The 14,743-nt window shown below is 43.9% G+C and overlaps 1 protein-coding gene across 9 annotated transcripts in view; it reads right to left on the bottom strand.

The window, feature by feature from the left end:
• The window catches only part of GULP1 (GULP PTB domain containing engulfment adaptor 1), a 267,536-nt gene that overhangs the window by 47,640 nt on the left and 205,153 nt on the right, over nucleotides 1–14,743 (bottom strand). For 8 of the 9 annotated variants that reach the window (XM_077319443.1, XM_077319440.1, XM_077319441.1 and 5 more), the window contains 2 exons: nucleotides 9,219–9,317; nucleotides 2,436–2,573 (listed from right to left, as the gene is read on the bottom strand). In XM_077319443.1, coding sequence (XP_077175558.1) covers nucleotides 2,436–2,573; nucleotides 9,219–9,317 — 237 coding nt within the window. The remainder of the gene's footprint in view (nucleotides 1–2,435; nucleotides 2,574–9,218; nucleotides 9,318–14,743) is intronic. The other variant, XM_077319442.1, reaches the window with a different exon arrangement.

Raw genomic sequence — 14,743 nt, 5'->3', positions numbered from 1 at the left:
AGGGAGAGAGAGGCGGGGAGAGAGAGGGAGGGAGAGTTGGGAAGTCTGAAGCTTTAATAACATTTTTCCCTTTCATGATTTAGGGAACAAAGTTTTTTTGGGGTTAGCCCATTTTGGCAGTTCCTGGGAGCCTAACATTAAAATGGCAGCTGAGCCACATGGACGCACCTAAGTTAATAATTGTTTGGGATAGATCCATTTGGAGAACAGAGTGCAATCGACACAGGACAGGCTCTAAAAAAAACTGCCCTGATCATGAACATTGTGAAGGATCAAGTTAGAGAATCACAAAGAAAAAAACCACACAAATTTACAAGGGAAGGCAAGAAATCAGTTACTAGGCAAAAATTCCCCTCCATTTCCCCCCAAAAAACTACAACAACAAAAAACAGAGCTTCTACCATAGGACTCCTCCCCCATACAAACTGCAGCCCTGTGAAAAGCATGGAGTTGCAGCTGACTTTACACAGGCACAGGCATGCATGCATGCATGCATGCATGCACGCACGCACACACACACACACACGGTGCCCACAATCATAGGTTGTAATGCCAGTGTGAGTGGGTTCTACCATGAATTCTGCATGCTCAACATGTTCCCCTACATTATGAGGTCATGTGACCCTTTCCATTTTTCACAGTGGCTGATAACACAGCAGAGAATCTCCTAGTGCTTGGCGATATGGAAAACAGGGCTTTCAGCTGCTTGTCAAGTAAAAACAATAGTCTAGAATCATAGAGATGGATTCCGCTCAATGCAGGATCAGTCTAAAGTATCCAGAATAAGTATCTGTCCAGCTGCTGCTTTAAGACTGCCTGCCAGTGAGGAGGAGCTCACCATCTCTTTAGGCAGCCGATTCTACTCTAACCATGAAATCCCCCCCCCCCCCGATATTGTGGCAATATTATTCTCCAGATAATTTAAACCCATTACTGCGGGTCCTCTCCTCTGCTGCCAACTGGAAAGTTTCCCTGCCCTCCCCTAAGTCATGGATAGTCAACCTGTGGTCCTCCAGATGTTCATGGACTACAATTCCCATGAGACCCTGCCAGCAAACTCTGGCAGGGGCTCATGGGAATTGTAGTCCATGGACATCTGGAGGACCACAGGTTGACTACCCCTGCTCTAAGTGACAATATTTTGAATATTTAAAGCCAGCAATCCTGTCCCCTCTCAACCTCCTCTTCTCCAGGCTGAACATTCCGAAGTCCCTCAGGCTTTCCTTACTCTCCTCTGAACCCTCTCAATTTTCTCCACATCCTTCTTGAAGTGGGACCTCCAGAAATACACACAGAACTCCAGGTGGAGTCTGACCAATGTGGTATACAGTGGGACTATCACATCTTGTGATTTTGTGTGCTCACATGTAGCTTGCACTCCCCATGTACCCCAAGATCATGCCTGGTCAGTTTCAGCATTGTGTTTGCCCCATTTGCCTGCCTTCCTGGCTGCTTACCTTTGATTCAACAAACTAAAGCGAAAATTCATGTGCAAAACCCGAACCACAATGATATAATGGAAGGTGTTTGAGGATACTACTGCGCAGCTGCAAGAAGGCAATGGTGCAAATTAAAAAATAAACCTTTTGCCTCCCCCCACCCAACACTTCACATCCCAAATGATGTTCCACCCCGATTTAGAAAAGTGTGCTTGATTGTAGTGCTTGACTGATTGAATAAATCCAATGGAGAAAAAGGAATGGTGCGTGAGGTGGATATAGAACTCGAGGTCAAGTTTAAATGCTCACTGCTCTTATCAAGGTCAGAATTGTCCACAAGCAGCAACTCTCCAAAGTCTCAGGATGACGTATTTCTCACAATCCGTGACATCAACCTTTAAACTGGAAATGCCGGGGATTGAACCTGGGAGTTTCTGAATTCCAAGTACACGCCCTACCATTGTGCTATGGCTTCTCCCTCAAGCATCATTGACTTACATTTATGATCAATTTGGCTTCAGAATCCAGCAGGGCTCCTCTTATGCTTTTATGGGGGTCTACCAGTAGCTACTAAGCATGGTGACCAAAGGGAAATTCCATATGCTGAGGGACTCAGCCTATGAATACCACTGCCAGGAGGCAATGCTGGGAAAAGGTCTCAGCCTCTGTGTCCTGTTGTTGGATCGGGCTGGCCACTGTGTGAGTCAGGATGCTGGACTAGATGGGCAACTGGTCTGATCCAGCAGGGCTCTTCTTATGCTCTTAGGAAGGCATCAGCCTTTCTGCTCTGTTGTTGGCCCTCCAGAGGAATTGGTTGGCCCCTGTGTGAGACGTGATCCTGGATTAGATGGACCACTGGTCCAAACCAGCAGGGCTCTTCTCATGTTCTTCACTTCTGCTTGCTTCCCTCTCATCTTTACTGAACGTACAAAACAGGCCAGTGGCCTTCAGCCCACCCTTGCCCCAACCGCACTCCAGAAAACAAGGCATACTTACACACTTTTCACTGTCAAAGACGTAGCACAAATGTTTGTTTGACTCAGAGTCTTTGCATATGAAAGTGAATATCCTTTTGTCGGTTTTATCATCGGCACAAAATGATATCCTATGGAGCTGGCAATTGTGTTGGACTTCCTGCAAATGACAATTGTGCAATTAGACCTCGCGTTGCATTCTGGGATCAGATCGCCACCTATCACAGCCAGACATGATGAAGCCAAACACAATTACGCTCCACAAAACGCTCCGTGGGAACCTAAAATGTTGCTTTTGTCTAATGTTAGTTATCCAGTTTGGTGTAGTGGTTAGGAGTGTGGACTTCTAATCTGGCATGCCGAGTTCGATTCTGCACTGCCCCACATGCAACCAGCTGGGTGACCTTGGGCTCGCCACGGCACTGATAAAGCTGTTCTGACTGAGCCGTGATATCAGGGCTCTCTCAGCCTCACCCACCCCACAGGGTGTCTGTTGTGGGGAGAGGAAAGGGAAGGCGACTGTAAGCCGCTTTGAGCCTCCTTCGGGTAGGGAAAAGCAGCATATAAGAACCAACTCTTCTTCTTCTTCTTCATCCTTCTTGTGCACAAAGAATAAGGTTTTTTTGTTAGAGGTGGTTGCAGGTAGGGTTGCCAGACCCTGCCTGGCCAATGGTGGGGGATGTGAAGGGGTAGGGTTGCAACATCTAGGCTGGAGAACTGGGGCTCTAGGAGAATAGCCTGGGGAGGATAGGGAGCAGAGTGGGGCACAATGGGATAGAGTCAACCCTTCAAAGCACCCATTTTCTCCAAGGGAACCGATCACTATAGACTGGAGATGAGCTGTAATTCTGGAGGATCCCCGGCCCCACCTGGAGGCTGGCATTCCCAGTCTGTTGCCAGTGCCCCATGCACCTGGATCCAATGGCTAGCCACATCTGTCAAAGACACAAGGAAGGCAAGATGTTCCAGTGCAAATTCTGCTTTGGATCCCTCTCCATCCAGAGGACTTACTCATGGTTTCCCCACAAAATACAATCCCAAGATGGTAGACACGACTGAAGATTTACCATGAAAACCGGAAGATGTATTGTCAATTTCTCAGGGAAAAGGAAACGGAATTTTTAAAGAAACAATAACATTCTCGAGTCTTACTCAGAGGCATGCAAAATAATTTAAGTACACAAAGAAACATTATTTAGCACATTCTGGGATCTGACATTTTGGGTTGGACTTGGGTCAGGGAAGAGAGAGGGATAGCCCTGCCAGTTTTCCATCCACATTCTGCCACCTGAAGTTTCTGAAGAGACCTGAAGTAGAAGAAGAAGAAGAAGAAGAAGAAGAAGAGTTGGTTCTTATATGCCGCTTTTCCCTACCCGAAGGAGGCTCAAAGCGGCTTACAGTCGCCTTCCCATTCCTCTCCCCACAACAGACACCCTGTGGGGTGGGTGAGGCTGAGAGAGCCTGATATTCCTGCTTGGTCAGAACAGCTTCATCAGTGCTGTGGCAAGCCCAAGGTCACCCAGCTGGCTGCATGTGGGGGAGTGCAGAATCGAACCTGGCACGCCAGATTAGAAGTCCGCACTCCTAACCGCTACACCAAGCTGGCTCTTTTTTCAGAAGTATCTGAAAAAGTATATGTGAACACAGAAGTTTATACCTTGATGAAAACTTTCTTGGTCTCTAAGATGCCACTGGTCTCAAATTTTGTTCTGTTGTTTCAGACCTACATGGCGACCCACCTGAATCTCCTGGTTTGGATATGAAGAAGAGCTTTTTAAAAAAAAAAATAGTCCGCTTTCCACTATCCAAAGGAGTCTCAAAGCAGCTTACAATCACCTTCCATTTCTCTCCTCACAACAGACACCCTGTGAGGTAGGTGGGCCTGAGAGAGCTTTGGGAGAACTGCTCTATGAGAACGACTCTAAGAGAACTGTGACTGGCCCAAGGTCACCCAACTAACTGCATGCAGAGGAGCGGGGAATCAAGCCTGGTTCTCCAGATTAGTGTCCACTGCTCTTAACCACTACGCCACGTTGGCTGTCTTTAAAGCACATCATTCTTTAATAATGCATTACTGTTGAGCACATTAAAGCATATTCATTGGTATCAAAGTTATGTATTTTAAACAACAACAAACAAAACCTTCAGGATAATGTATATTTACAGTGTAAGAACACCCCCCCCCCCAAATGTTCATTATTCAAAATATTTCATAGGAGGGTTTTTTGGGTGGACCGTTTACGCACTGGAGGTTTCATGCTGGGCTGCAGGCTGGAGTTTTAGTTGTGGCAGGTTGGCCCACCTCTTCCTGCACCCACATGGGGGAGCATTTGGCCCTGGGCACCTCATCCGCCCCCGGTTTGTGCTCCTGCACGGGAATTGGGGCAGTGAAGTTCCCAGTGCATAAATGGCCAGGGAGATCCATCTCTCCCCTTCTGTTGCCATTTCCCACTAGTGGCTAAAGACGTTTCGATTGATATTCCCTTGATGATCCCTCCTTCCTCGCCATTGTGTTAATTGTTGTTTTTATGTCTTTGTGTGTGTTTTAACTTTCATTGCTTTAATTATGTTTGTGGTGTGCAGTTAATGGTTTTTAAAACGTGACTTTATTATTTGTTAGCATTTCACCCTGTGCACCTCATCTGCCCCCAATTTGTGCTCCTGCACGGGAGCTGGGGCAGTGAAGTTCCCAGTCCGTAAATGGTCGTGTCCTCCCAAATTGCAGACGTTCTCAGAGGTTTTCTCATGATACATTTTGAGGGTGAAATGTGCTTGCTTTAGGAAGCATTTCAAAGGACTTTCTTTTTACTGCTCCTCCAAATTTTCCATTTAGAAAACTGGTCGGGAAGAAGGAAGTGTGTGTGGGGAGAAACCCCCCCTGTCCCAGGCCCTCAAATCTTCATCCATATCCTGTGCCATGCCTGTCCACCGTGGTGTACAACTCAGGGACCGGCTGTTCCCTTGCTCGGTTCTGAAGTACAGAAACTAAGAAAGGTGCTTAACATTACTTCATTGGGTTTTCTCTCCATGGCATTTATGACTTCTGGCGAATGTGATGGGAAAGCAGTTCTGGTTATCAAGAGAAATATGTACTTTCTGTGGCTTGGAGCTATGGTCTATTTTAGGATCATGTGAGTTCTTGTTCTTCATTATTGCAACTATTTCCAGGGAGAGAGAATGCATTCTAAGAGGGCGCTTTCGCCCAGACCTACATGGCGGTCCTTTCTCGACCATTTTTTTCTGGGCATCCTGGATCCAGAAAAGGTGGCTGAATAGAGGCGGCCATTTGCCGAATGCAAACTTGCCATAGTGTGTGCGTGTAACTACCTGATAAACTAGTCATCTATACTTTGGGACTAGGAACCACCAGGATCTCCTCTCCACCCGCCAGTAGTGGGAGGGGGAAAGCTGATTAGCCAATCTTGCCATGTTAGTTAGTTAGTTAGTAATGTTAAAATTGTAATTATTGTTTTAATGGACTTTTAATGGGGTTTTAAGATGTTGTAACCCGCCATGAGCCGCAAGGGAGTGGTGGGGAATAAATCGAATAATAATAATAATAATAATAATAATAATAATAATAATAATAATAATAATAATAATAATAATAATAATACGTAGTCATCTGCTAAGAAATTGGGAGAAACGGGTGACTAGCATAGGCTGCCACCCGTATGGCCCCTTCCAACTCTATGATTCATAGTGTTGCCGCCTCCAAGTTGGAAAATAAGTGGAGATTTTGGAGGTATAGTCTGAGAAGGGCTGGATTTGGAGAGGAAAGTGACTTCAGTGGAGTATAATGCCCTTGAATTCACCTTCCTAAGCAGCTATTTTCTCAATATGAACAGGACTGTTTCCGCACTGGGAACTGTGCTGCCCCAGCTGTCATGTGGGAGCACAAATCCGGGACAGACGAGGTGCACCAGGCCAAATGCTACCCCATGTGGAAGCAGGAGGGAAAGCCTGCCCCAGCTCAAACTCCAGCCTGCATCCTGGCATGGAGCCTTCAGTGCAGAAACGGTCCTGATCTTTGTTGCCTGGAGATCAGTTGTAAACCCAGCCACCACTTGGAGGTTACAAACAAAAGTGGCCAATAATTATATAAAAATATTGGCATACATCGAGGGAGACTCCAGGCTGTGAAAACTGACCACCAATAGGATTTAGAGCAGGGGTAGTCAACCTGTGGTCCTCCAGATGTTCATGGACTACAATTCCCATGAGCCTCTGCCAGCAAATGCTCATGGGAATTGTAGTCCATGAACATCTGGAGGACCACAGGTTGATTATCCCTGATTTACTGTTGGTAAGAAATCTCCTTACACACACGGATCTCCAACATCAGGAAGAGAAAGGAGAATGTTCTGTTATAGGTCATTTCAAGTGTTTAAACTGCAACGTCTGTAAATTTGTTAGGGAAAGAAACAATGTGACCTTTCCAGTTAAAATGCTATTCCACTTGTAGCGCAAAGTGTTGTGTGTACTTATGGATCTGTCCCTGGCAGCTTTAAGTATGTCCGCAAATCCACAAGAGCTGTCAAACTCCGAATCGGCAAACACTTATCTAGAATCAAGAAGTCAGTTATGGAAGTGCCTCTTGTATCTCACTATCTGCAAAAAGGACTTTCCATTGATGAGCTCAAATATGTCATTTTAGATATCGTTTCTTACAAACCTTGTGGAAAAAGTTAATGTTGAAAAAGTTTTGCTTCAAAGAGAAACAGCCTTTATACATTGTCTACCAATCTTCGGTCCAAAAGGTTTGAGCAGTGAAATGGATCTTTCCTGTTATTCGTAAAATATTATAACATGTTCTATATTCTCTAAATATCTTTTTAACCAATTTGTATATATATTTTTAATTTTGGAAGATCAATATAGACCCCCCCCTATTTTTCTTAATTAGATGCACTTTTCATGAACATTTAACCTCAGTGAGCTCAGCTTTTCTCTAACATTGGTAGCTCCAAAGACATGATATCTATAATGCAGTGTTGATGCAGTCAAATATTTTTGTATAATTCTTCATTCTATTTGATGTCATTTTTTGGTATATATGGCATGTCATTACGATGTATTATACGATTTTGTTCATTTCTATGCTTTATAGAGATAAGTCTTGAAGAAGACTATTATCCAGTTCAAAATTGACTATTCATTAGACTGACTCTTTAAAAAAAAATTATTCAATTATATTAGAAGCATGATTCCAAGAACTAATTGTGGTAAATTTGGGGTCTGTTTCCCATGTTTACCTTTATGTATGTTGAACATAACATGGGAACTACTCAATGCACGTATTTTACAAAAATCAAGTTCATACCATCCACAACTTGTACATGCATTCAGTGCATGTACAGTGCATTGCGAACAGAGCTAGATAAACATCTTAGCAAGTGGTTCCATATATACTGCTGCAAGTTACCACTTATTAATTGGGATTATGGGGTACAGAGTGACATGCAATCACTTGATGTTTTGTCTACTCCCTATGAATCTGTCTGGCCACTAAAATAATCTTCAAAGGCTTCTTCAGATGACCCTGTCATCTAATAGTAGACCTACAAGAGGGCCTTCTCGGTCTTGGCACCAAAGCTCTAGAACTGTCTCCTCAGTGAGAGTCATTTGTCTCCTGCTGCCATCTTTTGCCTGCAGTTGAAGACTTTTACATTCCCACAATGATCCCTCCTTTCTAACCAAATTTTAATTGCTGTCTTTGTTTTATACATATCTTAAGTCTGTTCTATAGGTATTGTCTGAATTGTATGTGTCGGAGGGGAGTGAGTGGTTTTACAATGTGATTCTTATCATGCACGTTTTCAATGGTCAGCTTCCTGAGTGGCCTCCATAAGGACAGAAAGACGGGATATAAAACTTGCAAATAAGGAAATAATTTTCGGATATTTTTCTTTCAAAGTAAGTATAACAAAATACATGTGGGGCAAACAAATCCGCGTGGGAAGCGCATGAAAAGGGCATGGAAATAATGCCCCCCTCCCTTCTGTTGCATCACTAGGAACTGGTATTTAGAAGCACAAAGCTTCTGGCCATGGATATTTTTATTTAGCTCTCACAACTGAGAGGTGGTGATACACTTTCTAGTTATCTCAGCTAAGCCAGTCCAGACCAGGGCCTATTCTGCACACAATAGATAATGCACTTTCAATGCCCTTTAGAAGCAGATTTTCCATTTCCGCACAGGAAAAACCAGCTGCCAAAGCACATTGAAAGTGCATTATCCTATGTGTGCGGAATGGGCCCAGGAGTGACAAACCTAGACCGATCTTCTTAGATCCTGGAAGCTAAGCAGGGCTAACCATGGTTAGTATTTGGATGAGAGGCCACTAAGGAAGACCAGGATTATTACACAGAGGCAGGCAATGGCATACCACCTCTTTTCACCTCTTGCCTTGACCTGGATCACAAATCACCCCTGACTGTCTCTTGCTCGGATAGCTCACCCCTGATGTCATTTGATCTCAGAAACGAAGCCTGGTCAGCCCTGGTTAGTGTTTGGATAGGAGGTCACCAAGAAAGACCAGGGTTGCTATGCAGAGGCAGGCAAGGGCCAAACCAGTTCTGAACATCTTTTGCCTTGAAACCCAATCAGGGTCACTGTAAGTCAACTAAGACTTGATGGCACTTCCTGCTACCACTGAGTGAATCCATCTAGCCAACTTCTGTAGCAGCAAAAGACCTAGCAGCAAAAGACATAAGGCCTTATGTGAGGAAATCTCCATTTGCTTCTCCACGCGAGGATGTCAGAGGGATAAAAAAGAAATCATAACAACAAAAAGATTCTTACCTTTGTTTTTGGATCTAGGATTTTCACTCCGTAGATGGAGATTTGTAACTCGACCTTTGGTGTTTTTTGCCCTTCAGATTTTTTTATATGTCTTGCGAACTAGAAATTAAAAAAAAAGACAGAATATAACACATCTGAGCGCTATTTTGTGGCAGCTTGCAAAACTTCTTCCTGCATCCATCTGCCTTCCTGCGGATGCCATTTTCCTCGGAGAGAGGGCTATCGGTTAAAAAGTCCTTTGAGATTTTTAGGAAGTAGTTCTAGGGTTACAGAATTTTGTTTCATCTTATGCTTAACAGATTTGGGAGCTATTTTCTTTTCATGGCCAATGAATGTCATTTTATTTAGGGGAAGAGTTATGATTTTCACTGCAGAGTGAAGCCTGCAAGGGTTTAAATAATTGACCCTTCTGCAACAGCTCTTTTTCAGCCTTTGGAAGTACTGCTGAAATATTTTTCAGGCTTCGAGGTACCAGGGAGTGTTGTCAGCTGGCCATACCTCCCTGCAACACATCCTGGAATCGAGAGGAGCTTCAGCCAGCATAGGTTTAACCCCCCCCCCCCCCAAGACCATCTGTGGCCACATTGGGAGGGGACGGGTCAACCTGCCCAAATAGTGGTAGAATTTTTAAACAAAAGTTTTAACAAAAGTTAAAGGGAATAGCAGGTTACAGTAGATGAACGAGAGGGTTATGAGTGTCCTGCATGGTACTAAGGGTTGGACTAGATGACCCAGGAGGCCCCTTCCAATTCCATTATTCTATGATACTTCTACCTCTTTGCTTGGTGTAGTGGTTAGGAGGGCGGACTCCTAATCTGGTGAGCCGGGTTTGATTCTGTGCTCCCCCACATGCAACCAGTTGGGTGACCTTGGGCTAACCACAGCACTGAGAAAGCTGTTCTGACCCAGCAGTAATATCAGGGCTCTCTCAGCCTCACAGGGTGTCTGTTGTGGGGAGAAGAAAGGGAAGGCAACGGTAAGCCGCTCTGAGACTCCTTCGGGTAGAGGAAAGCAGCATGTAAGAACCAACTCCTCTGCTGCTGCTGCTTGGAGCCAAGAAAAGGCAGGCACAGAGAGAGAGATTCTTCCCAGCCGCCATTTTGAACCCCCCAATCCACAGTACCCTAGACAGGCCTTCGTGGTGCCGTAAGGTACTGGTGCTGGAAAACCCTATATATTTTATGTATTTATCCTGTTCTTTGTCTTGAGAATTTGCACAGATTGAAAACCAAGCTATACATTCTTAGAGAAAAGGAATGAATGGAGCAATAAATGGTTTGAACAAAAAAAGGACTTTCTTTCCCTCTGGCCCACAAGTTCTCATTAACAGTACCCGTGAATGGTAAGCTGCCGTTTCAGTCTATTTTTGTTTACCGGGTTTGCAGATGTCCTCGGGCCAAACCATGCGACAATCTCCAGAGATGCATGAACTGGATTCGTATTAGCAAACTACAGCTGCAGAGTCTTGATTGGAACTGTTGTCTTGGAGCAGGACAAGGAAAGAGGTTTAACACTTTCCACCCTCTTGCTTCCCTACCTCAAATGACCCTCCTGGAATTTCTTGCTTGTATGAATCCCCTAATGGAGCAAATAGCAGCTCCCCCAGGGGGAAAGGCACTTGAGGTCAGAAAAACTGCATGGAAAGAAAACGAAGAAGGGTTGGTTTTTATAACCAGTTTTTCACTCCCCGACGGAGTCTCAAACCAGTTTATAATTACCTTCCCTTTCCTCTCCCCACAAAACATGGCTACATGTATTTAATATACCCCAATAAGCAATAGCAGAACATCTACAAATGCCATTGAAAACAACTGGAAGCTGTCGATATCATGACTCACACTCCGATTTCAGAGACAATGCGGCAGGGCAGTGACAGTATATAAGGCAGCAAACAGGATAGCAGGTTCTATTAATATTAGCCTTCAATAGAACCATGGCTTAGAATCTGCTTGGCATGTAAAAGGTCCCAGGTTCAATCCCTGGCATCTCTGATTAACAGGATCAAATGGAAGGTAATAGGAAATTTCTCTGCCATCTGGAGAGCTGCAGCTAAGCTGCATAGACCAAGGGTAGTCAAACTGCGGCCCTCCAGATGTCCATGGACTACAATTCCCATGAGCCCCTGCCAGCATTGTAGTCCATGGACATCTAGAGGGCCGCAATTTGACTACCCCTCTGCGTAGACAATACTGACTTTGGTGGACCACATATTTCCTATTGATATACTGGGGGAGGTAGAGTCCCATGTCCCTATGGACAGTGCAGTGCAGTTTTGAAAGCTATCTTATCAAGCAGCAAGAAACTCAGATATTCCTAGGACAGCATCTGAGCTTAAAGAATTCTTTTCTCTACTGTAACCATCATTCTCGGCCTTTTTTCAATGGGTTCCTATAAAACAGCTGTATACAAAGATTTAGGGTTTGACTATATTATGAATATGCCACGGATTGGTGATAAGCTGAATTCAATTTCGATTGCTTCCGACTTACGGGGATTGCAAGCCAGGACTTAGTGCAGTGGATTAAAGGGTTGCGGCATTAGGAAGGTTGAGAACCACTGGCTTAGTGTAAAGCACCTTCGGTGGCTTCCTCAAACGGTGACCTTGGAAGGCTGCAACCGGTCAGAGAAGATGACACTGAAGCAAAGGGACCAATGGTCTGACACAACATACCGCAGCTCCAGGACCTGTGTCCTATGGCTGAACTCAGCAAGGTGTGAAACCTTTCTTCAGACTAAAGAACCTTCATGCAACTGAAGCAGCATTTCTGCAGGAGAAAGTCTTCTTAGGCCAGAAGAAGGCTTAACACATGGTAGGATGTGGTGGTGGAAAGCAACGTCAAGTCATGACAGACTTACGGCAGCCCTTCATGGGGTTGGACAAGGTTTGAGTTCACTGGCACCATTAAGACCAACAGCATTTTATTTTGGGTAGAAGCTGAAGAAGTGTGCATGCACACGATAGCTTATGCTCAGAATAAAACTTTGTTGGTCTTAAAGGAACCACTGGATTCAAACTTTGTTCTGCTGCTCCAGACCAACCCACCTACCCACTTGAATACATTTTCATGGGGTTGTCAAAGCACAAGAGGTTTGGAGGTGGTTTGCCGCTGCCTGCCTCTGCACAGCAACCCTGAGTTTTCTTGGTGGTCTCCCATTCAAGGACTAAGCAGGGCTGACTTGCTTAGCCTCAAGGTCAGAGTAGCCGAAGGTCATCGAGATACAAGTCCAAATATTCATATCTATACATACTGAGATGTTTAACACCTTTACAGTTTGGAACAATGCCATCAAGCTATGCTCTCTGGACGTTACTTTCAAAGACCTTTGGCTCAACGCCACTGCATATGTTAACATCTATTGGGCCCCACCTACTTACTTATTTACTACTGCAAGAAGCCCCAGACTGTAGCCTGGCTTCTGGGGGATTACCAAAAGATATTCTGGAAATGGGTTGATGCTGGTGACATTTTAATTTGACTGTTGTTTAAGTTATTTTACACTAATTTTAACCTTATACCTTTACCTCAATTTTAATTATTCAATAATTGTACTATTGCATATATTGTACACTGCCCTGAGCTGCCAGAACCTGACCCACCGAAACACCACCAAACAAGTTCTATATAAGTAGAGGAAATTAATCAATCCCAAGAACTGCCGTATTCCCTCAAGCAGAAAGCCAGGGTACAGTTCTAAAGAACAGAACAGCCAATGCAAAAGAGAGTCAGGCCAGAAAGAACCACATGAGATCTAATATCGATGGCCTGACAAAACTAAGGTAAGCAGGAGTCATAGTTATTGTTAACATTGCTACTGTTAGTTATGAATTGTGATTACTGTTATGAAACCACTATTATTCAATTGATGCTATTCTGGATTATAATGCATTTATCGATATTCTCCTATGTTCAATATAAACCACCCTGAGCCGCAAAAACTTATATATAGAAATAGAATATAGATATATAGTGGGAATTTAGGTTTGTAAGATCTCCTTCACTCTGTTCTGCCCTGTTCCTTGTACTCAGAGCCTAGAGACCAATTCCATGTCAAGATAATGCCCAGCTCATACCTTCCGATTCTGACAAATTAGCTTGTCTGTTATCAGATACGGACTCCTGTGTCTCACATGGGATGGCACTTTTTGCTCTGGCTGCCAGGAAGAACTGAAGTACTTTTAATGAAAGCCACCAGTCCGAAATGCGGATCTTCTGTATCTCACTGCGACACATTTCGTTTTATTTTGGTCGGTCTCGTACATTACACTGAGAAACTCTATTTTATACTTTTATTGATTAATTCTTGTTTTGTGAAGGTCTTTGGCTGTATACAATAAACCCAATACAATGCACTGAGATGACACTATCCATGCTGAGACGATAATTCACACAGCCACCACATAGGGTCCATCGTCTAAGTTTTGCTCTTCCTGAAAATTGTTCATCGCTTCCCAAAATTTACAAATGGTGAAGACGCCATTTTATCTCCAGTTTCAATTCTAATTCCCTGAGAATCATAGAGTTGGAAGGTACCTCCAGAGTCATTTAAGTCTATTGGCCTATATGCCATTTCATCTCCTTCACAGGGAAGGAAAAAATGTAATAACCCCCAGTAAATAGTTGTCTCAGTTTGGGGGTTAGCGTAGACTCGCTAAGTCTCATTACGAAATGCGTTGAGAACTCAGATTTAGATATGCTCTTTGGTTGGGATCCCAGAAAACATCAGGAACAAAGCATTTGAGTGGAAATATATTCGAAAGTGTTTATTTAGCACGCAAAAGAAGTTTCCCTAGACTCCCCAGACATCCTTTGGCAATCAGGATTTATATTCTCTCCCCTCCAATATGGACACAAAGTTAAGAGAATGCAATCCAAGGGGAAAAAAAAAAAGGAAAAAAAGAAGGAATCCAAGCTGGAGAGCCCTGCAGAAGAAAGTTGATAGAGCAACCAGGATGTATCTGTTCGGTAATCTAAACATCCGCAGGCTGAACATAATCACTCATTTACTGACAACAGAGACAGAAATTAAAACCTGGGAGCCGTAAAAAAATAGATCGGGAGAATTAACTTTGCCAAGAGTGCTTGTTTGGACTGTGGAACATTAGCACCACCTAATGGTAAAAACCAAGTTCCATAGCGTTGTATGTGGCCGTCTTACCTATTGCTACACTGGGGGAGGCAACAGGGGGAAAATGGACATTAATCAATCCTACATTAGTTCTAGGTTGTTGTAAGTTTCATCCCGGAACCAAATGATCCAGGAGTGTTGAAAGGGGGCGCGACTTCAAGGTGGCTCAAGGAAGTATATGAAGCAGAACTGCCCACAGTAGACCAAACAACACTTCAATGGACACAAGACATCTTCAGTGAATAGAAGCCTATGGCACATGGTTACTTCCCGATATTTGATGCAACAAGCTCTGGATTCTGGGTCAGAATCCAAACTACAAGGCAACATAAAAAAATTACAAAAAAATTTCTATTCACCCAAAAGATGGAACAGTTTCGCCACCGTCAAAAGTACAC

The sequence above is a fragment of the Paroedura picta genome, chromosome 2 (assembly GCF_049243985.1).
Source record: "Paroedura picta isolate Pp20150507F chromosome 2, Ppicta_v3.0, whole genome shotgun sequence".
Lineage (NCBI taxonomy): Eukaryota > Metazoa > Chordata > Lepidosauria > Squamata > Gekkonidae > Paroedura > Paroedura picta.
The sequence above is the reverse complement of the archived record's forward strand: the minus strand, read 5'-3'. Positions and strand labels throughout refer to the sequence as shown.